Source organism: Haliotis cracherodii, unplaced genomic scaffold, assembly GCF_022045235.1.
Source record: "Haliotis cracherodii isolate W230 unplaced genomic scaffold, xgHalCrac1.p SCAF_1, whole genome shotgun sequence".
Taxonomy (NCBI): Eukaryota; Metazoa; Mollusca; class Gastropoda; order Lepetellida; family Haliotidae; genus Haliotis; species Haliotis cracherodii.
Genome location: NW_027266264.1, coordinates 82,188,344 through 82,211,610, shown reverse-complemented (window position 1 = coordinate 82,211,610; position 23,267 = coordinate 82,188,344). Strand labels below are relative to the sequence as shown.

General features: G+C 39.2%; 1 protein-coding gene across 2 annotated transcripts in view; it reads right to left on the bottom strand.

The window, feature by feature from the left end:
* The window catches only part of LOC139447007 (ras GTPase-activating-like protein IQGAP1), a 120,415-nt gene that overhangs the window by 47,108 nt on the left and 50,040 nt on the right, over window positions 1–23,267 (bottom strand). For both annotated transcript variants that reach the window (XM_071228211.1, XM_071228284.1), the window contains exons 3-8: window positions 21,926–22,082; window positions 19,524–19,601; window positions 18,971–19,047; window positions 16,901–16,968; window positions 13,966–14,057; window positions 13,650–13,671 (exon numbers count right to left, since the gene is read on the bottom strand). In XM_071228211.1, the coding sequence (XP_071084312.1) occupies window positions 13,650–13,671; window positions 13,966–14,057; window positions 16,901–16,968; window positions 18,971–19,047; window positions 19,524–19,601; window positions 21,926–22,082 (494 nt within the window). The remainder of the gene's footprint in view (window positions 1–13,649; window positions 13,672–13,965; window positions 14,058–16,900; window positions 16,969–18,970; window positions 19,048–19,523; window positions 19,602–21,925; window positions 22,083–23,267) is intronic.

The window sequence follows — 23,267 nt, the reverse complement described above, 5'->3', positions numbered from 1 at the left end:
CTGAAATGATATAAAAGAAGAATCTGTTCGTATTATACACGATAGATATATTTTCGAGGGTGCGTATCATACACGAGTAAATAAGTCTTGTGTACATTGATCAATCGAAAGGGGTGCTAATTGGGATTGTTCACTAGCCAATATATTAGTAAATATCCCTGTCGGTGCTTATTAGAGCGGGGCACTTATTATGTCGAATACGGTAAGTACTATTGGAACAGTTGGAACAGTTGGTCCAGGTTTTTAGCATAAATGTATTAGCGTATTCTGTCAATAAATTGTGGTGTTTGTTGGTTTGCTGGGATATAAAATTTCCATGTCATGGTTGCAAGGATATAGTGCACTGGTCCTTACAGTAATCATTGTTTTAAGGTCATTGCTGACTTGTCGATGACTTTTCAGTACATTAGTTTTGAATTTTCTGCCTTGGCCCACACACTCCATCCCTGGTTTCAGATAACTCCCGACATGTCATTGTTTCCAGGACAAACACATCCTTTATCAGCTCATCTGCTCATCAGCCCGAATCAGCAGCTGATGTCAGGGATGTTTAATTGATCCTCGCCTGAGCCTCTCTCCTTCACCTTATCTCCTTGCATGCTTCTGGTCATTACGGCTACCGTATTCACCACAACAACCATAGAATACTGATAAAGGGTGGCGCTTATTAAAACAAACACAACTTAAATTTGGCGTCAGTGATCAAACAGCAGAGGACAGAGTTAGTTCAAACATTCATGGAATTGAAACGTTTTTGATAATGGTTCCAAGGCAGTTACATACAAATTCGTACTTGCTGGTCCTGTATAGGATCTGTACTATGAACAGGGGGATCAGCACTAGAAATTGGCACTTGTCCTGTAGTCCTTGCCAAACATCCCAATAGTATCATAAGGTATCATAAGGACTTGTGTGTGTTAGCGAGCTGGGTTTAACGCCGCTTTTAACAGTATTCCAGTTATATCATGGCGTGTTAGCCTAATGTGGGAGGTAAGCCCGAAGTCATGCAGGTCTCAGACGTTTGCCACTTCAGTGAAACCCACAAGCACAGGTATGGTGCTGACAAACCTAGAAACATACTCAGGACGAACTGGGATTTGAACCCACAATCGTAGGTTTCTAGCATGCTCAGGGGACGCAACTCTGCACTGCGAATCCCGCCGCCTCAGACAATTGGGCCACTCTTGCCTTCCATAAGGACTAGAAGAAAATTGCCATGTTTAAGGATTTTGCTTTATGTAATCATCATAAGGACTAGTGGACAAAAAGTGTTAGTTTCTATCGCTGGGAATACAGACTGTCCTGTCAATTTACCAGGCACTTATTGCTTATTTTACAGACTTTCCACAGATTGGTCAAGAAGTTGGTCAGGGGCTTAATACGGTGAATACAGTATAGTGCATCACACCTCATATCTCCCTCTATCCATCACAGACCTCCGGTATGTCCGATTGAAAGAAATAGCTGGACCCTGTTGCTAGACAACGGGATCTTACACCCACATCAAAATTGCTTTAGCATCTTCAAAAAAAAAAACCACATAGAGTTCCAGTAACATACTTAAAAACATCCAAAAAGAAAAACGTGTTATTCACCTATAACACTGTTACAAAGCATTAGATTCTTTAGGACTCTGAATCAATACCCTTTCTGAATCCAATCTGCGAAGTCACTTTATTCCATCAATTGAAATAACCAAAACGTGAAAACATACATCTCTGTCAACTTGATACTTCTGATTATACACACGCTTCAATAACTGTCAGAAAAATGACAGGGTTTCAAAGATAAAAATTTAGTGTGTCCATTATTGTGATGCACGAAAACCCATCATTGATGCGATTGCAGAGGCAGCCAGCCGCTGGCAAATGTCGTGTAATTGAACTCAGTGGCGTAATGCAGCAGGTAATGGATTAGCTATTTGTTAGAGGATGCCAGCATCGGGACGAGTCGACCAATTTGGCAGTGCTCGCCTGAAAGTTCCTCTAATCTTGTTAACATCATGGGGGAACACCATCAACACAAGGCCTAACGAACAGGCTTGATAGTTCTGCTGACATTTCTGTCCAGTGTGCAGCTTAATTATTGATTCGTATGCACAGGCATGAACACTGTAAAATGGGCGTCAATGATAAACAAATTATGTATATGTACTCCAGACGCATGACAGTCCTCTGTAGCATAATTGATTCCGATGTGTTAAAGGGGTTAGTCGGGAATTGCTTCCATTGTCAGTAATTGCTGATTCAGCCCAACAATGTGCTACAACTACGATACATGATGACAGTGACTGACAGACATGTTCCATATGGATCATACACTTCTGTCTTGTAAACACACAGCTTATCAATGGGAATCCCTTGAAAAACAGGATCAATCATTACTTGTTTGCATAACATAAAGAACAGGACCCTGGCCAATACTGCTCCTACATCATGGTGCCGATCCAACATCCATAGAGCTGCCATTTGAAGGGGTCTGACGAGGATACTCTCAGTAAGTGGCAATGTATGTAGCACATTTCACATGACAGAGAAAGTGGCATAAACTTTCCATCAAAAATGGGATAAATAGATTGTATGGAAATGCCATTTAAAAGCCATAAAATTCCACAAGAAAAAATATCTACATAAAAAAAAACTTTAAAAATTTACTAGTGCTATGATAGTATTAAGTCACAAAATTTCTAAAATGAAAATCCCCACAGAATACAGTATTCAAATAACTTAATTTACAATTCAGAACGATTATCTACATATAATTCAGATTAATGTAGTCCCTATTAACTCTCTAAAGAGCTCCACCATCCAGTTAGTGACACGCCATCACTTGAAGGTCTCTCATGGCCAGTATATTTGTCCTGTGTTCCTGTCCCCTGGGGCTCCGGCACCTCGGTGGACCCGCCACCATGCTCCCCGGCAGGGCTGTCACTTCCATCAGAACCCACATCTTCAAGTGCATGTATTGATTCCTCATTCCCAGGCGCCTCGTGTGATTCAACTGGCATTGCCAGGAATGTCATAGACAAGTTTGGTTTTTTTCCAAGTGGAATTGTCCTGTTACTTAGCTGGGAGATAAGTGCTTCCCTCTTCCACGTGAGGGACTGGTAAATAGTGTTTAAACTTGCAGCAGCAATTCTACAGCTGCTTGCAACAAATCCTTGGTCCAAACTTTAAGAGTGAAACATAACATTGCTTTCTCCGAACCGATGGCTCCATGTGCTGGTATGCCAAGTATGGATCATTATTAAATGCCCATCAAACAGTACTTATAACGTAAGATGGCTACGCCATAAATCAAAAAGAACAATGATGTACGAAGTGTGGTTTATCTGATGATAAAACATTGTTCTGTCATGACGTCATTTCTGGAGATTTGAACATGCCCTTCCAACTTCATGACGCAGTATACTGGACGACATGATTTTTGAGAGGGAAGTGTCTTATGAGTTGTAGCTGAAGTAGCAGATACACGCAGTGGCCAAACAATCGCACCCAAAAGTAGGAGATATGACCATCGGTGTTGGAAGAAAAGGTTCGGATAATCGACATGAGGATTTTGAGGATATGCGGGAAATACCCAACTTAACCCCCATGTTCATAAAATGGAGTTGTCCGACATTTCCTAGGTCGGATTGTATTCAGGGAGTAGTCATTATTAAAATATGTGTAATTATTCTAAAAGTTTGTACATTTTACTAACATCCTTAAAAATGCAGTACAAACTGCTGATATTGCATATAAGAAATAAAAGACTCGTGGTCGTTGTTTATTGTACAACACTATGGGGCTGCGCCTCTCAAGCTTTATTCTCCAAGCAGTGTTTTATAATACGATAAACAACTCTCGCTTGTCATTTCTTTTCTTAAATAAACACAGTGTTTACAGGTGTATATTTCTCTGTTGACTTCATTCAGTCCTATAATCAAACCTGAGAATGCCCCACGTACAGCTGTCTTTCCTCCTCTGTTTAGTGTAGCTGTGTCTGAAGGAAGCCGAGCGGTTTTAAACATGACTAAAGTCACATACCACTGCATACAGAATCTAAAAGTCAGCAAACTAGTGTTGCAAAAACAGGCCAAACAACCAACAGAGCCTATGAATATATCCAATACTTACTTCCTGAGGTTTGTTATAGAATGACATTAATAAAAAGACGAAAAAGGATATCAATTAAGTACAACATTGATGGCTCTGATTTTTAACATAATATGACGTCTGTCTGTAAATAATAATTGTTTGTTGTTTAATGCCTCACTCAGCAATATTCCAGCTATATGACCGCAGTCTGTAAATAATCAAGTCTGGACCAGACAATCCAGTGATTGACATCATGAGAATCGATCCACACACTTGGGATACGATGACATGCATCAAACAAGTCAGCAAGCCTGACCACCTGATCCCGTTAGTCACCTCTTACGACAAGCATAGTCCTACGACAAGCATAGTCCTACGACAGCACGGGTTGCTGAAGACCTATTCTACCCCAGATCTTCACAGGTGTCTAAGAAGTGAATACTTGAAACGCAAATGGCATGAAAACCCAACTCTGCATAAATGTACTGAGCTGCAATCTTCACACAATATCTGTACTGGCAAAAGTATTTATATATAAAAATATCATTCAATGTTATGTGTCATCGTTCTCCTGAATGTAAAAAAACCTATACTACTACCAACATAGTCTTGCTTGACAACAGTATCAGGATCTATACCGAAACATCGCTATGACAGTATAATACAGAAGTTGTTATCCATAGATAGTGTCTACTTTGTACGATGAAGTTTGTCTATGAACATTTATCTACCTAGTCATCCATCAACTTCCAACAAATGCCTCTCAATAAATACTCCCAATATAGTAACAATGTATCCTTTGTCTCTTGGATCCACTTTGAGTATCAGTTGTCCTATGTCCATCCGACAATACTCTGAACATGTAATTTGGGTTCTTGTTGACCTAGGATGCAGGATTCTGTATCCAGAGTGAGCGAGTTTGGTTTTACGCCACTTTTAGCAATATTCCAGCAATATCAAGGCGGCGGACACCAGAAATGGGCTTCACACATTGTACCCATGTCGGGAATCGAACCCGGGTCTTCGGCATGAAGAGCCAACGCTTTAACCACTAGGCTACCCGACCGCCCCTCTGTATCCAGAAATACCCATGTGCATATAAACTGGCAACACATAATCAAACTATCATATTCTTCTCATAATTTAAGACATGTCAATAAAAGATTTTTCATCGGAATCTATCAAAATGAGTGACTCAGTTAGTATCATTAAAGTACATTTGAAACATCAATATTCCCAAGACAAGAGGAAACATGTTCAATATCTCTTGTGTACTCTGTCTATATACATTATATCTGCTGAGTGTATTGCACTCCTGTGAGCATGTAAAACAATAACAACCACCATCAGTGGGCCCCACCCAGCTGCATAGCAACAGCAACGCCCACACAATGACAAGTATTTTACAATCATTTCATCACTTGGATGATACACATCATATGCACTGTCCCATCAAAATGCCCACACAATGACAAGTATTTCACAATCACATCATGTGTGAAGCCCATTTCTGGTGTCCCCCGCCGTGATATTGATGGAATATTGCTAAAAGCGGCGTAAAACCATACTCACTCACTCACTCACAATCACATCCACCATCCCATCAAAATGCTTATTCATTAGGTTTCAGATCATCTGTTTCTTTCTTTGCTTTTTCACTGAAATCCGTACCGTTGTAATATGGCTAAAGAATTGCCAATGAAGAAACTTCCATGTATCAACAGATTTTTTTTTTTTGGTTTGTTGTTTAACGCCACACTCAGCAATATTTCAGCTATATGACGGCAGTCTGTAAATAATCAAGTCTGGATCAGACACTCCAGTGATTGACATCATGAGCATCAATCTACGCAAATGGGTTCGATGACATGCATCAACCAAGTCAGCGAGCCTGACCACCCGATTGCGTTAGTCACCTCTTACGACAAGAATACATTGTATCCTGATACCGATAGAGAGGTTTACTCTGTAAAAAGCTGTGTCAGTGTTGGTGTTATGATCAATGAGCAAAAGATGTAAGAACTCCAATAGTGGTGTGCAAGTCTCAAGGAGAAATACGGAAAATCATTAAATTAATCCGAGCATGAAACTAACGAGAAACAAGAGAGTGACCTTGACCTGCGTAAAGTGACACATTCTTATCTTGGCATACTGTCTGGTCGTTAATTAGGTTCGCTGCACATACTGGAAACAATGACTGTCCTGTTTCATTCACAAAACATTCAACAAACAATGTAATTTAGCGCTTGACTAAGTGTTTCTCACTAGGGACCATCACAAGCTGCGCCAGGGTTACAGTGAACCAAACAGGTATGGCAGTAAAATGCTAGCTGCCTTTGTTCTTGGCAATCATCACAAAAGAAAATGAGACTTTTTTTTATGGATAGCAACTTCTCTTATTGATGAAGGAGCAACAAGCAGCTTGTAAACATTGTAAAAAGAATAAAAGAAGTTGCTATCCATAAAAAAGTGTCATGTATTCATGTTCTCCCAACTTCTAAATGCCTATCAAAGACTTCAGTCATGACAAACACTGCTCATCGACACAGTGAGGATGTCCGATACAGAAGCAGCTGAGTTGGTGATGCTTCATGAATACATCACTTGCATATTACTCTCTCAACAGATATCTCAAACTCGTTCGAAAACACTTGGAACATTTGCAGTCTTCGTTGGCTGATCTGACCTCACTCACGTGATAATGCTTTATTTGGCATTTCCTGACACTCATTTCATGAAATCTGGATCGCATGTCAAGCGGGAGAAGTTTCGGAGAAAGGAAAACACTGTTATTTGATGTAGTTGTTTATACCATATTGTGGTCGTCAACATTCTTGGTGTTTGCTGATTAGAGGATAGCGTTTGATTTTGAAGGTAGGGCTACCTGCAATAATTCATGATGTATTTGAGACAAGGAATCAGTACTTTCATTAAAGGACAAAGTTGAAAGAAATACAGTTTCATTAGCCAAAATTACAATCACAATTGACTTTTCTGGATGGGAACAAACTGACCAAAAAACATCAAAACCAAGAACACTTACAATTTGTTGAATTGTTCGGTATGTAGATGAAATGTTCTTATGAAAGACATACTTCTGCAATAATAAACACATCAGTGATTTCAACATCCATTTCACATTTTACATTTCTTTTGGAAGGGCTACCATTAAGTCATTACTTATCACAAACTTCCGATCATGTAACTTCCAAACATTGATTTCGCGATTTTGTCTCAAGTTATGCCTTGATTCCCGTCTTCAGACCCGATACTAATTTCCTGCAGACTGCCTTGACTGAGACACTAATGGACATTGATTGCTCATACAGTCAAGGTCTGTGGAACTGTTCCCGCTCTGTGATTACCACCATCTTTTGTCATAATTCCCCATCAAGCAACTGCAATATACAACCCACTACCATCACACCCCATCACACAAACCAGTGAGCATCAATCAAATGTATAGGGTGCTTTCAACAAGAATATGTTCACAGCATCAGCGTGGGGTTCCTGGTAGGTATTGACTTATTTGTGCATTGATACAGACAGGCTAAAATGTCTTATCGGGATATATACATATACTGGTATGGAACTGAGAGAAAAGTCAACACAGATAGAGGACAGACACAAAAAATAGGATATACCATTTTGGAAAAGTGGTGTTGCACCTGTCAACCAACATGCAAGATACTATATTCACCATACTAAGCGTGCTACACTAAACAAAAACGTCTTTGACAAACTTCTTGACCAGTCTGTAATTTCTATTTTCATCAAGTGCCCCCAAGTGAGACTGAACATTTACATGACAATTCATATTTTCTTGTGTATATCGCAGATATTAACAGAAAACAGCAGCGTAAAAGGGGAATAAAACTGCCTGGTAACTATTTCTGAAAACATTAGTTTCATTGATGTTTGAACTGAGTGAGTGAGTATGGTTTTACGCTGCATTTAGCAATATTCCAGCAATATCACGGCGAGGGACACCTGAAATGGACTTCACACATTGTACCCATGTCGGGATTCGAACCCGGGCCTTCAGCATGACGAGCTAATGCTTTAACCACTAGGCTACCCGACCACCCCATGTTTGAACTGAGTTTCTCCACTAATTCATGATGTCTGACAAAGTTAACTTGTGAATGGTTATAATAAGCGCCCAGATAACTTATTATGGCAAATACTGTAACACAAGTAGTTGGTAAAACCATGTGTATTTGGAATCTGGAAGTCTTGTTATTTTTATAAAACCCCTCATGATTTTTGTACATCTACATGTGTATAGGCTTCAAAACTGGACACACTAGACTGGGAAGACATGCAGGATAGGCCGCGGTGACATCAAGTCGTGCATGAATATTGATCACCACCAGTCAACAATACCACAGATATATCACGATGACCTGTACATGATCCTGTCTGGGCCAGACAAACCAGTGATTGACAGCATGACCAACAACCAATCGGGGCAAGAGGATGCCCCACAATCAACCGAGTGTCCCCCAAATCATTGACAAGAAAAGACTACAGACGACCAATTCAATCCAAAAGTCCCCACATAAGAAAACCGTTTGAGCACTAAAGCCATTACACAGTAAATATATTCATAAAGGACAGTCATCCTAGCTGTCAATTTTATAACACGATAGTTTATCCATGTTTGTAAAGAATAAAAATGCTCCTCTAAAATCCGGCTCTTGCCACTAAACCCATCTCATGGGGAACCAAATCAATACATTTGAACAGGTTTAGCAATGAAATCGGAAATGTGACGACGATGTGTCAGTCAATCCTAGTGATTGCCAGTCAAGAGAACACACCCCCTGCAGTGAAAATCAATACCTAAAACAATATTTGCAATACACTGTAAATGATAAAAATCATAATTGATTGTCTTCTTTGAATCCTGGTATGTTTAAATAACTATAAAGTCTTATCTAAATTGCACAAAGATTTGAATTGCTCAAAGTACCCACTACTTGTGCCATTCACATGTGTCACTGTACTCCACAACGCAAAGTATGATCTGGATATCTGGTTAGTCAAAATGCATGGAGAAACGGATATTATAGTAAATGGAGTACCTCAACATCCCTATCGCTAATAATAGAGGCATGTACCTATTGTTTGTTGTTTAATGCCGGACTCAGCAATATTCCAGCTACATGACAGCGGTCTGTAAACAAACAAGTCTGGACCACACAATCCTGTGATTAACATCATGAACATCGATCTACACAATTGTGACACGACATGGATAAACCAAGTCAGCGAGCCTGACCACCCATTAGTCACATCTTACGACAAGCATCGTCGCCTTTAACAGCAAGCAAGGCATCTGATGGTATGGTTTAGTATCCTGATGAGATTTACTTTCTTCAGAGGCAGAAATACAGGAGAGCCCTTGAGGGCTTTTGCTTTAGCAATTTAATTAAGGGCCTCTTTAAATCCTTCCCTTTTTAAGAATAATGATAAGGACTCCTCGATTGTCATCTTTTATGAACACTGCATTTTTAAACACGCTTTATTTGAAATGAAATCCATTTGCTATCCATCACACAGTTGCACTCAGTGCCATTTTCTACAAACAGATTACCGTGTTGTAAGCAGGAAATTTCATGATTACAGCAAATGTAATTTTCTCCTTGATTCATCAAAAAGTCTGTATAGAGATCAATGTCACCACGTGAGTATGGAAGTGGATTTATAATAAACATGCCTGACATTTATAGTACACAGCCTCTGCACTTGAAACGAGGAACCTGTTGTCGATGTCTGTCAGGTCAGCGTGACAGACGAGGCAGACAGGCCATCAATAACACCTACAGCCTGTCATTCTCTTGGGATATCTTGTTCATTTACTGCCAAGTAAACAGGTTCAAGAAACGAGTAAATCACGCCTACATTTCAGCCACATGTGTCTCCAGAGCAGGTCATGGAAACAGATTGCTCGTTTTAATTAATTGTAGGTGTAAGGACGAGGGCTCCTGAAGATCTAAGGACACCCTGCATCTAATTGGATCTAAGGACACCCTGCATCTAATTGGATCTAAGGACACTTCACTGGATACAAGGATACCCTGCATCTAATTGGATCTAAGGACACCCTGCATCTAATTGGATCTAAGGACACTTCACTGGATACAAGGATACCCTGCATCTAATTGGATCTAAGGACACTTCACTGGATCCAAGGATACCCTGCATCTCATTGGATCTAAGGACACTTCACTGGATCAAAGGACACCATGCATCTAATTGGATCTAAGGACACTTCACTGGATCCAAGGATACCCTGCATCTCATTGGATCTAAGGACACCCTGCATCTCATTGGATCTAAGGACACTTCACTGGATCTGAGTACAGCATGCATCTAATTGGATCTAAGGACACTTCACTGGATTGAAGGACAACCTGCATCTGAATGGATCTAAGAACACCCTGCATCTCATTGGATCTAAGGACACTTCACTGGATCTAAGGACACCCTGCATCTAAATGGATCTAAGGACACTTCACTGGATCTAAGATACTTCACTGGATCTAAGGACACCCTGCATCTGAAAGGATCTAAGGACACTTCACTGGATCTAAGGACACCCTGCATCTGAAAGGATCTAAGGAAACTTCACTGGATCTAAGGACACCATGCATCTAAATGGATCTAAGGACACTTCACTGGATCTAAGACTACCCTGCACCTCATTGGATCTAAGGACACCCTGCATCTAAATGGATCTAAGGACACTTCTTTGGATCTAAGGACCCCCTGCATTTAATTGGATCTAAGGACACTTCACTGGATCTAAGGACACCCTGCATCTCAAAGGATCTAAGGACACTTCACTGGATCTAAGGACACCATGCATCTAAATAGATCTAAGGACACTTCACTGGATCTAAGGACACCCTGCATCTCAAATTATCTAAGGACACTTCACTGGATCTAAGGACACCATGCATCTATTTGGATCTAAGGACACCTCACTGGATCTAAGGACACCCTGCATCTCAAAGGACACTTCACTGGATCTAAGGACACCCTGCATCTCATTGGATCTAAGGACACTTCACTGGATCTAAGAACACCCTGCATCTCATTGGATCTAAGGACACTTCACTGGATCTAAGAACACCCTGCATCTCATTGGATCTAAGGACACTTCACTGGATCTAAGGGGCCTGCATCTAAATGGATCTAAGGACACTTCACTGGATCTAAGGACATCCTGCATCTCACTGGATCTAAGGACACTGTGCACCTCACTGGATCTAAAGACACCACACTGGATCTGAGGACACCCTGCACCTCACTGGATCTGAGGACACCCTGCACCTCACTGGATCTGAGGACACCCTGCATCTCACTGGATCTGAGGACACCCTGCACTTCACTGGATCTGAGGACACCCTGCACTTCACTGGATCTGAGGACACCCTGCACCTCACTGGATCTAAGGACACCCTGCACTTCACTGGATCTGAGGACACCCTGCACTTCACTGGATCTGAGGACACCCTGCACTTCACTGGATCTGAGGACACCCTGCACTTCACTGGATCTAAGGACACCCTGCACTTCACTGGATCTGAGGACACCCTGCACTTCACTGGATCTGAGGACACCCTGCACTTCACTGGATCTGAGGACACCCTGCACCTCACAGGATCATTAATTGTAACCAAATATCTTATTTCTACCACCCAAAACTTTAACTGTAAAAGTTAGTGCCACAGTCTGGTATCTTTTTTAAAGTATTTATTAACATAATGTATTTAATAATGTATTGTGCCTATATGCATAATGCATGGCACAGGCTTGGCAGCTAAACAAAACTGTCAAGGCTGCCACTTAATGAAATTCATCCACTGTGAAAAAGCACATTAACCTTTAGCCTGTTGAATTGTTTTAACGCTTCTTACCTCTGCCTGATAGAAAAATACACATTTTCATATAAAAATATCCTGACATTTTCAAACATACAGAGGTTAAGCCGAAAGCGAAACTTAAAACTTTGTAAATTTTCTTGAACTTACCTGAATTACGTGATTGAATGTGTGATGCGTTTCATATTAGGAACCTGTTCAATCGTTAAATTTGTGAAACTTAATTTCAATAATCATACCTCTGAAATGGTAGTTTTAACTGGGCATAGATTCACATTTAATTTATCAGCAAACAACAACGGAACGGTAAATTATGAACATTTCATTACATTACATTACATTACATTACATTACATTACATTACATTACATTACATTACAACGTTAATTTTCAAGGTCATGATGTCAGTTGCAGAAATGAGTATGTAAGGGTTAACCTAACGTATCATGTCATAAAACTTTCTGGATATAACAAACATGTTTTAAATATTCACCAATCCTAATGTCAGGTGTTTTGGTTGAATAATTTCGCCATACAAAAGTACAAATCCTGTGTCGTAATGCTTGCAGACATATACGAAAATCAAATATGGTGCGCTTATTGCTTATTAGATCTGAGGTATTTATTACGATGTAGGCATCAATGGGTTTTCTTGAACATCTTCAAAATTACTGTGAACCTTAAATGGTTTGTTTACGTTTTGCAAATAACTCGAAGTTCTAAAAATCATGAAATGATCGACAGGTTGTCATCATAATTATTTGTGGAGTGTACTTTACCAATGTACTTTATGTTGTGTCTGTCCAAACAACTTTGCAGCGATGTTTACTTGACTGAATGATGGAAGTATGTGTCGTTTTCCAGTTGGGGAGTAGCCAATTCTTTGAATGACAATTCCCGTTCTTATTATACGGTTGAATTTTAATGACATATTCTCTCTAAATCCAGGTTTTGACTCGATATATGCAATCTTCAGTATACTGTCATGGTTGATCATATTTTCAAAAAAAATTTTATACAGCCACATCGCCACCACAATGTTTTGGAACATCACCTGCACTGATGCCAAACTGCTGCCATTTTCAATGAGCCATACTTTTGAAAAGTAACAGTAATTTTTAATCTACAATATCTCGATGAAAAATCTATCAAATATAGATAATTTGGTATCATTGTAAAGCATGTGATTCTGTCAATCGGAATATGTCTGACTTCTAAAACAATGGTAATTGACATACCTCTGACGAATATGGGCATGGAACTTTCCAGTTGGTAGGTGTAAATACAACATAACTTTTGAATTGGTTTCATTACAAAATTCCAACTTTTTTTATGTTTCTATTTCCCTTGCTGGTGTTTGTCACTGACAGAATGTAGTCCAACATGAACTGGAACTAGTTGTCTCCCCTTGGTCAACATGAACTGGGACTAGTTGTCTCCCCTTGGTCTGCTTCTTCAAGGGCAGCCTCAGGACTCCAATGAATGGACACAGACAACTAGCCCCAAGATGTGTATGTAGTGATAATATCCTGTGAACAAGTAGTGTGGTGATTGTTAAGGAGAGTGAGTGTATTTGGTTTTACGCCGCTTTTAGCAATATTCCAGCAATATCACGGCAGTGGACACCAGAAATGGGCTTGTTAGGTAGAGTGAAAGAGAGGTGGTTAGGGCTACTTACATGCTGCCTCGTCCACTGACAACTGCAATACAAACACAATCAGCTGATCAGAGGACATGTCTAAGTGGAGCCAAGTTGTCTGGGAGGTACCTCACACTTCCCACCACACACAACCTATTGGGGCATTACTGGCAAGACTCTCCGTGACCGATAGATTGGGGAAGATCATGTATGCCAAATCGCAGGATGTTGACAATTTCAAGAAGCGTAGATTTGATTGCATAACAATTTGATGAAATGAAATTGATTAGAATGATCAGATTGAATTATCATTGACACTTTTAAGGATTTCTGTGACATTGATGTAGATAATCACCTCATTGGCCAGGATGCCGCCGATCTTGCTGAATGCCGGCATCTGGATCCCATACTTCTCCAGCTCCCGCCTCATGGCGCTTATCTCCTCCTCTGAAACATACAGACCATGTTGAAGCTGGTGACACACTCAAGTTCATTACACTTTCATAGTTGCTAAGTCCACATAGATCATGTCTCATAATTTATTGAAATACACGATCATAAAATATACATAAAACAGAGTTTGGGGTTATTACGAGAATGTTTAAATTCATATGCTACACAAAAAAGGTTAAAGGACTATATTAATTTTTCTCAAATATGCTATAATGCCGGCAGGTCACAATAACCTGGGTATAATGCCATGAGGTCACAGTAACTGTGCTATAATGCCTTGAGGTCACAATGACCCTGCTATACTCCCATGAGGTCACAATAACTTTGCTACAATGCCATGAGGTCACAATAACTTTGCTACAATGCCATGAGGTCACAGTAACCCTGTTATAAAGCCATGAGGTCACAGTTACTGCTATAATGCCATGAGGTCATAGTAACTCTGCTATAATGCCATGATGTCACAGTAACTCTAGAATAATGTCATGACACAGTAACTCTGCTATACTGTCATGAGGTCACAATAACTCTGCTATAATGCCATGAGGTCACAGTTACTGCTATAATTCCATGAGGTCATAGTAACCCTGATATAATGCCATGAGGTCATAGTAACCCTGATATAATGCCATGAGGTCACAGTAACCCTGATATAATACCATGAGGTCACAATAACCCTGTTATAAAGCCATGAGGTCACAGTTACTGCTATAATGCCATGAGGTCACAGTAACTCTGCTATAATGCCATGAGGTCACAGTAACTCTATAATGTCATGACACAGTAACTCTGCTATACTGTCATGTGATCACAGTAACCCTGATATAATACCATGAGGTCACAATAACTCTGCTATAATGCCATGAGGTCACAGTTACTGCTATAATGCCATGAGGTCATAGTTACTCTGCTATAATGCAATGAGGTCACAGTAACTCTACAATAATGTCATGACAGTAACTCTGCTATACTGTCATGTGATCACAGTAACTCTGCTATAATGCCATGAGGTCACAGTAACTGCTATAATGACATGAGGTCACATACATAACAGTAACATGTGTTCTACAAAGACATATGGCCATATTCAATTACTCCTTATAATGTGGCCTGGCCACATTCAATAGCTCCTAAAGCTACCATGTGGCCCATTTCCACATCTCCATTACGCCAGATGGCCACATTCAATACATAATTAATTAATAACTTCCATCATAATAATAATGCTGCAAGCTTATATTCTATCATAACACTACCGCAATCTCATTCAATAATTTTACTGAAATCCCATTTAATTATTATTTTTCAAACAAAGTTGCATTATGAGATATTTTCTGTAAATGGCTGCCAAATTCTTTCTCGCCACGTGAAGATGTGATTTCACTCTTACATGTAAGCATTGTTTGTGTTAATCTTATCAGCACACAAAACAACAAAGAAGTGACACAAAGTAGCAAGGCTAAGCAATAATTCTTCTTTTTTTGCACCACAATACATGCTTAAACTGCTGTCATGTGTGTCATACAAAGGTCCCTCTATCTTTTGTGACGGAACCAACGTTTTTCATGTACTAAATCTCTCGAGTGCTGAGCCTGGCAGGGATCAGCGTGTGAAGGAGATTACAAGCGCACTTCCTTGAAGATTACAATTAAGAATTGACTTCCCAAGTTTTTTGTGCGTTTTTTTACATTAATATTATCTGCTTGTAAAACATCTTTGCTACTACATGTTAGACACCATTTAAAAGGTCTAATCCTACTGTTTATAAATGAAAGTTATGTTTACCACATAATTTAATTAAAGCATTTACAACTCAATTAAGTTTGTTCATAAATATAAAATGTAAACTAACACATTCATAATGTCCAGATTAAGCTCCAAGGAAGCGAAAATTTGATGATTTTCGGCAAATATAAGATATCATAATAGCCACCTACCTATTTCTTCTTCTTTTTTATTACTGAATTGTAAATATTATCTGTCATCACCTATTACCCGATAACAGTGGCTTTCCGCTCAGTAAAAGGAGAAAATACAGAGGAATACCTCCGTCTTCAAAGCTTTAAATGAATAAGGAGTCATCTCGAGTCGCTTGATGTTTGGCATCATTAAGAAGCTTATGCATCCATTTATAGGACAGTAAGAATTACAGCAATGGTTACCGTCCTTGTGTATGAAAATTTACAGATTTAGGCAAAAGGTTTTGGCTGAATCATGTTATTCCTATATTCCTGTGACCAAAATTGAAAACTGGAACTTTGTGGAGGTATCGTGCCAGGTTATGAGCTGTGGCAGAGATTTCTCATGCATATATTTAGGTATTAAACGTGTCTGAGCCAAGAAATCGAGGCCGTGAGAGCCAGGATGTCATTTGACTTGCATTACACATTCCCCCCCAAAAAGATGGAAATAATAACTTGAAGTAAGTTTGACAAATTTTAGATATTTTTATTAATTTTATTTATTACTTTATATAATTTATTTAAAGATTTGCTTAAATGTCTTTAATTTGCTCTTTGACATGTTTGATATGGACCCGCTGTTGATGTGTGTGTGTGAAAAGTATTTTTTTTAATACCTTTACAGGACATAGTGAACAAATTTTTCATCTTTTGATAAAATATGATAAATTTCAGATATTGTGAAATGTGATAAATGAATCATAGACAGGTTAAAAAATTTAAATACTATTTTGCTGTGGCTACAGCTTGGTCGGTCTACCGGCCTGCAGTGTCTAGGGAGTCATGCCTTGGTTGGTGTACCGGCCTGCGGTGTTGAAAGAGTTAACTTATGGCCTAACCTGCAACAAACATATTTTAATGCTTATTTGTACACACCTGTGAAGTTTATTTTTCCGTAGAGATCTTGTATCTGTGGGGCCAGCCCAAGTTTGAATAGGTATAAACTGAAACAGAAGCGAGACAAGGGTTACACATGAAGTCAGCACACCATTATCTTGTGGTCGTCTGACAATTATAAGTAATTTGTTTGTTTGTTGTTTAATGCCTCACTCAGCAATATTCCAGCTATATGACCGCAGTCTGTAAATAATCAAGTCTGGACCAGACAATCCTGTGATTGACATCATGAGAATCGATCCACACACTTGGGATACGATGAAATGCATCAACCAAGTCAGCAAGCCTGACCACCCGATCCCCTTAGTTGCCTATTACGACAAGCATAGTTGCCGTTTACAGCCAGCTACTGAAGACCTATTCTACCCCAGATCTTAACAGGTATTAATACTTCACAGTATACCTATATACTGCAATACGCTTTTTAAATATTTGTAATATTTGTTTTTGTGATCTGGTATATTCGGTTCACAAAAATTCATCCACAATTCACGTTTCCCTTCAAAATTGATTGACAAAATGGGGGGGAAATGAGGAATGAGTTTTCCCACAGGATTACCTCCTCTGTATCTATGACAACACAGCCCACTTATAGTTTTTGATTGGCCTCTAGAAGCTGCAGCTTGGTCACAATAAACAATCAGTGAGTGAGTGAGTTGGCTTTACAGTCACGAGGAACAGTATTTCAGGGATATCATGTTGTGTCAGCTTCATGTGGGAAGAATGGCAAAGGGACGTAGCTCAGAGACGGGAAGCTAAGACAACCAACATATTCGACCCGGCTAATTCTGCACAGCCTACAGCTGGGACCTTCACTACAGGGCCACCTGGGCCACTGATACAATGTGGCCGAAATACTGCCGATGTGACTTTAAATATTAACTCCCTCATCACTGATACAACAGGGGTAGATTTAACAACAAATTTGTTTGTAGCCAGCAGGGCTTGCTCCTTTCAAATATTACTGGCCCTTCTCCAAACTAACTGTCCCAAGACTAAGGTACCTAGTGGCTCCAAATATTTTAGAACTCCTCACCCCTAAATAACATTTCCTGCACTCAGAGAATATATCTTGGCTTCCATTTGCCTCATTTTGTGGCGATTTCATGAGCAAGTAAAGATGATGTTGTACAGAACATTACAAAATGGCTGCTGATTGTGTCATACTATCGAGATGATTTTTCAATTAACTATTCACACGACCTCATCCCCCGTAAACTTATCTCATTGAAATAACATGATTCACGAGCAGTGTCCAATTAAAAACATTAAACATACATGGAAAAGGGGTGAAATTTTGACAAGCCAGATGGGTCATCTACTTTAAGTTCCAGCAAGCCTTTCGTAATTTTAACTAGCCACAGGCCAACAGGTCACCAGTTAAATCGACCCCTGTACAATGCTATGAATGCCAGCACATTTGCCATGCTTAAGTGTAGAGTCGAGATATTGGATTCAACTTCCATACTATTTATGCACAACTTCCAAGTCTAGAAGCAGCCTCAAATGGTGTGTATGAAGTATACAGTGAGTGAGTGAGTGAGTTGGGTTTAACACCGCTTTTAACAGTATTCCAGTTATATCACGGTGTGTCAGCTTAATGTGGGAGGAAAGCACCAAGTGATGCAGGTCTTAGACTTTTACCACTTCGGTGAAACCCATGAGCACAGGTATGGTGCTGACAAACCTAGAAACATAATCGGGGCGGACTGGGATTCGAACCCACAATCATAGGTTTCTGGCGTGCCCAAGGGACGCAACTCTGCACAGTGAATCGCGGCGCCTTAGACAACTGGGCCACCCTGAAGTATACAGAAGTTGACACACAAATAGCATGTGTCCCTAAGATCCACCAACTAAGTGCTGATCAAATATACATAAAACGTCAATGCCAGAAAAAAACCTGTGTATAATAATACAAGTACAAACAAATAAGTTCCTTCAAGATTTAACAGAGATAGTATGACATGAGAAGCCTGCTTCAAATAGCAACTGAGAGACTCCTGTATGGCAGGTCTATGCTGCTTGGCATGGCTGTGACCAACTCACCTCAGTGCATGTATACAGTAGACAGCTCGTGGCATGTTTTTTCTGTCATAAATATCTGTTGTTTCTGGATAAAATATCTGCAAAAATCAATGATTGTGTTATGACTGATCCATCGTGATAACACTATGTGGGATCCCATTTACATGGTAGCAAGGTCAACAAACATACATAACATGGAATACAGTATTGTTATCATCAGGGATCAGGCATCACTCACAAAATAAAATCTTAAATCCATGTTTTTAAAAACCCTAACAAATGCAGATAACCAAATGGAATAGTTTCAATAAGGCAAAGTTATGGCCTTTATTTAAGAAATATTGCACTTTCTGAATGCTATCAGCACTAGAGCTGTACACTGTGTGAGTGAGTGAGTGAGTGAGATGGGTTTTACACACCATCCTCACTATCAGAATAGAATCACTAAATACACAATCCAGTTTTCACCTCATCTTTCAGTTCCCAATGTGTAACTTCTTAAAACCAACAATGGGTAATTATCTTTGTTCGTAAAGTGACATTTAAAAGAACTGAACAGGGTTGTTGTATTTACCTGTGGTAGTCCGATCTCGGTCATGGCAGCAAACCAATGGTTGATGTTGTCTGTGTGTCGGAAGTGGAGACCTTTCGCCTGCAAACGTAAGACAAGTCAGGAATCTAGTGCCGAAACTGTCACATGTATACATCTACAGTCTGCTGTCTTAACCAGCCTGAGATCCCCTGGGTAAGACAAGCTGAACATACAGAACATACTGAACATGATGAACATTGATGAACATTGATGAACATTGATAAACATTGATAAACATGATGAACATGATGAACATTGATGAACATGATGAACATGATGAACATTGATGAACATTGATGAACATTATGAACATACTGAACATGATGAACATTGATGAACATGATGAACATTGATGAACATGATGAACATTGATGAACATGATGAACATACTGAACATGATGAACATTGATGAACATGATGAACATGAACATTGATGAACATGATGAACATTGATGAACACTGATGAACATGATGAACACTGATGAACATGATGAACATGATGAACATTGATGAACATTGATGAACATGATGAACATGATGAACATGCTTGGGGATTACATCCACACAAGAGTTCCCACAAGGAAATTGAGAATAGGATGCAGGGAATCTCTACTGAACTGGAACACCCACAGACAAGAAACGTGGGTAGCTGGGTTTTGTCTTAGACTATTTTTTTTAAGTCTCTTATGTCCTATACATCTTATGAATAAACCACTGCTCACTTTGTGATCATCCCATTGGACATGTACTTAATGTGCATGTGGGAAGGCATAGTTATTGTGAAGGTATAAGAATTATTCGCTGAGTGTTTTCCCATATCATATTATATCATATATTAGGAATGAAAACTTGCATTATACGAGTCTTTGGCAAGCATAATACATGTACTTTATTATTCTAATATGTGATATTTATGATTCAGGAACACGCTCGGTGAATAATCTCTTTATCATTTGTCATTCTTGCAATAATCAATGCTTTAGTCAATAATTTCTCCATTGAAGTAACTTTAGACACTGTATATGAAAACAGTGTTGGAGGGAACAGCCACTTTATCAAACTGTATCAAATGATTTGCTGGTGTTTTTGTCTACATAATCACATACACCCCTGTCTAACATATTGGGAACATTGCTTTAATTGAGCAAGCAGATATGCATCCAGGTATAAGGCAGTGTTTGAAATAACTTTACAACCCAACAGACAGTTAGGTTGATGACCAATAAATGTTGCCTGTTATCTTCAAATTTACCTGCCCACATTATTAGACATTATAGATATTGAAAGTCACGAAAAATAAGAGACAAGTCGTGTCTTGATTCAGTTGAAATAATGCAAACAATCACTTGAGAATCTACAAGGAGTTATAATAAAACTGAATACGTAAACAGTCTTAAAATTATCTGCTTGACAATCGGGCAGGTGGAGGAAAATTTCATTCAGCCAAATTGAAAGTTACAGGCAGTTATTTCGAACACTGGTGTAGAGATAAAAAGTACTTCCTACGAGGTGACCTCATTTACATATTTATCAGTTCCAAGTTTATCGGATTGGTTTGATGCATCAATAATACTGTCCATTGTATGATAAATCCTGTATGCACTGAGGATCCTGTGACTACAGGAGTCCCTTAGGCTGGCAGTCCAGACTGTCATATACTCCTACAAGCCTCTCTATCATGTTGACAATTCCCTGTCCACTGGCCAACAACAAGTGTCAATAACAAAATGGTGTTGATATATTCTGCTGTTGTTTCATCGTCGTAGGCATTTCAAATAACTTATCACCTACTTGTCAACTATCCCCATGGCTTGATCTAATTAGTTGAACAGTTTTGAAGTTAACCAGAAATAGGAATACTTTGAAGTTGTTTCTATATTACATCAGTCTTTTGACTCCAAGAGCATGAAGCATCTTTCAGCCTCATTTTCAGCAGTTATTCTCCTTAATACATGGTTTATTATCATCCGAGTTTACTTGACCGAAAGAAATTTACCAATGGTTCAAGTGGCAGTCTGTTGTAGCAAATCTTTCTCTTTTTTTCCTCAGAGTTAGTTGGTTGGTCGGTTTGTTGTTTAATGCTGCACTCAGCAATATTCCAGCTATATGACGGCGGTCTGTAAATAATCAAGTCTGGACCAAACAATCCAGTGATTAATATCATGAGCATCGATCCACACAATTGGGATCGATGACATGCATCAACCAAGTCAGCGAGCCTGACCACCCCATCCTGTTAGTCACCTCTTACGACAAGCATAGTCGCCTTTTATGTCAGGCATGGGTTGCTTAAGACCTATTTTACCCCGGAATCTTCACGGGTCTCCTCAGAGTTGAGACCCTTTATATCAACATGAAAATATAAATAAAAACCCTATTTGTACCTTGTAGCGTGTCTGTTCTCTGTCATATATTTTCTTAAGGGAGACAACTTGTGGTGAAAAGAAGCGTCCCAGCTTGGCCAGAATGACGCCATTCCGGAGCCCCTCCTCCAGCTCTATGGTCGGTGGCAAGTCTTCATTGATACAGGCCTGGATCCACCTGCAACCAACACACAGCTTACAGGCCTCGGACATCAACGGCTTTGGGTTTGTTTAAGATTCACAAACTGACAATTGTTTCAACAAGAAATTGATGATTAATGATTGACCATGAAAGAGAACAGAAAAGGCATACTTATTGGAGCATTTTTTCGTGGTATCATTCATTAAAATAAAACAAAAAGAAACATTCTGAATGACATTTTATAATATTCTGAAATGGAGACCCACACATCTAAGAAACATTGCCGCAGGAGCAGGCCATGTTGTGTGTTTATGCATGTAATACTCATAAGTTTATCGTCCTTTATAACTTTATTAAATCAAACTCATATTAGGGATCATAAAATAATTGGAAAATAACCACACATTTCATGAATGTGGGAAGCTGAAGCCATCAATCTATATTGAAATCAATTTATTTGACTAAAAATAATATCCATACAATTCCTCACTGCATCGTAGCTTTTTGTATAAAACCAGATGACAAACTGTTTGGTAGTGTTTTGACAGGGCCACAGTGGTAAGAATATGATACACATGGGTGATACCGTATAACAAGGCAGACTTGTGACCTTTATCATCTCACTTGTACATCCTGTATCTTGTGCATTACTAATCGTTGTCATCCAATACCAGTTTTCCATATAACTTCAGTTGGATGTTTGTTTTTGTTTTCTGAATTTGATTTGCTGTGGACTAAACTTCACACCGATGTAAATAAATTGCAAGTGATTCCTTGGCATTTGATTCGCTAAACAAGGAATATTTTTGTGTTTGTGTGCATAGACCAAACATATTTTAGACTAATGGACTGTTTCCTGATTAGCGGACTATAGAATGGTTTGTGTTGTACTCTGGCACTGAACGGTGTCATTGAATTCGTATTGTTGTCTAGTAATGTCTACAGATTTGTGTGTATCATTAAATAAGCCGTCTGTGAAGTTATTATTGGTGACATATTTGTTTATAAGAATTGACATGTCTATTTCTTGCATTTATGGAGGTTAAAACATAAAAAAACATTGTGCGGATTTAAGCAAAGTGTGCACACCGTCTTTTTAAGTCAATAACTCCATAAGGCAAAAAAATATTAAAGTCAATTCTTCAGCTCAGATCTCCATATTTCTCCTTGTCACACCCAAGTTAACATTCCCTACAAACTCACATAATGTCTCTTCTGTTC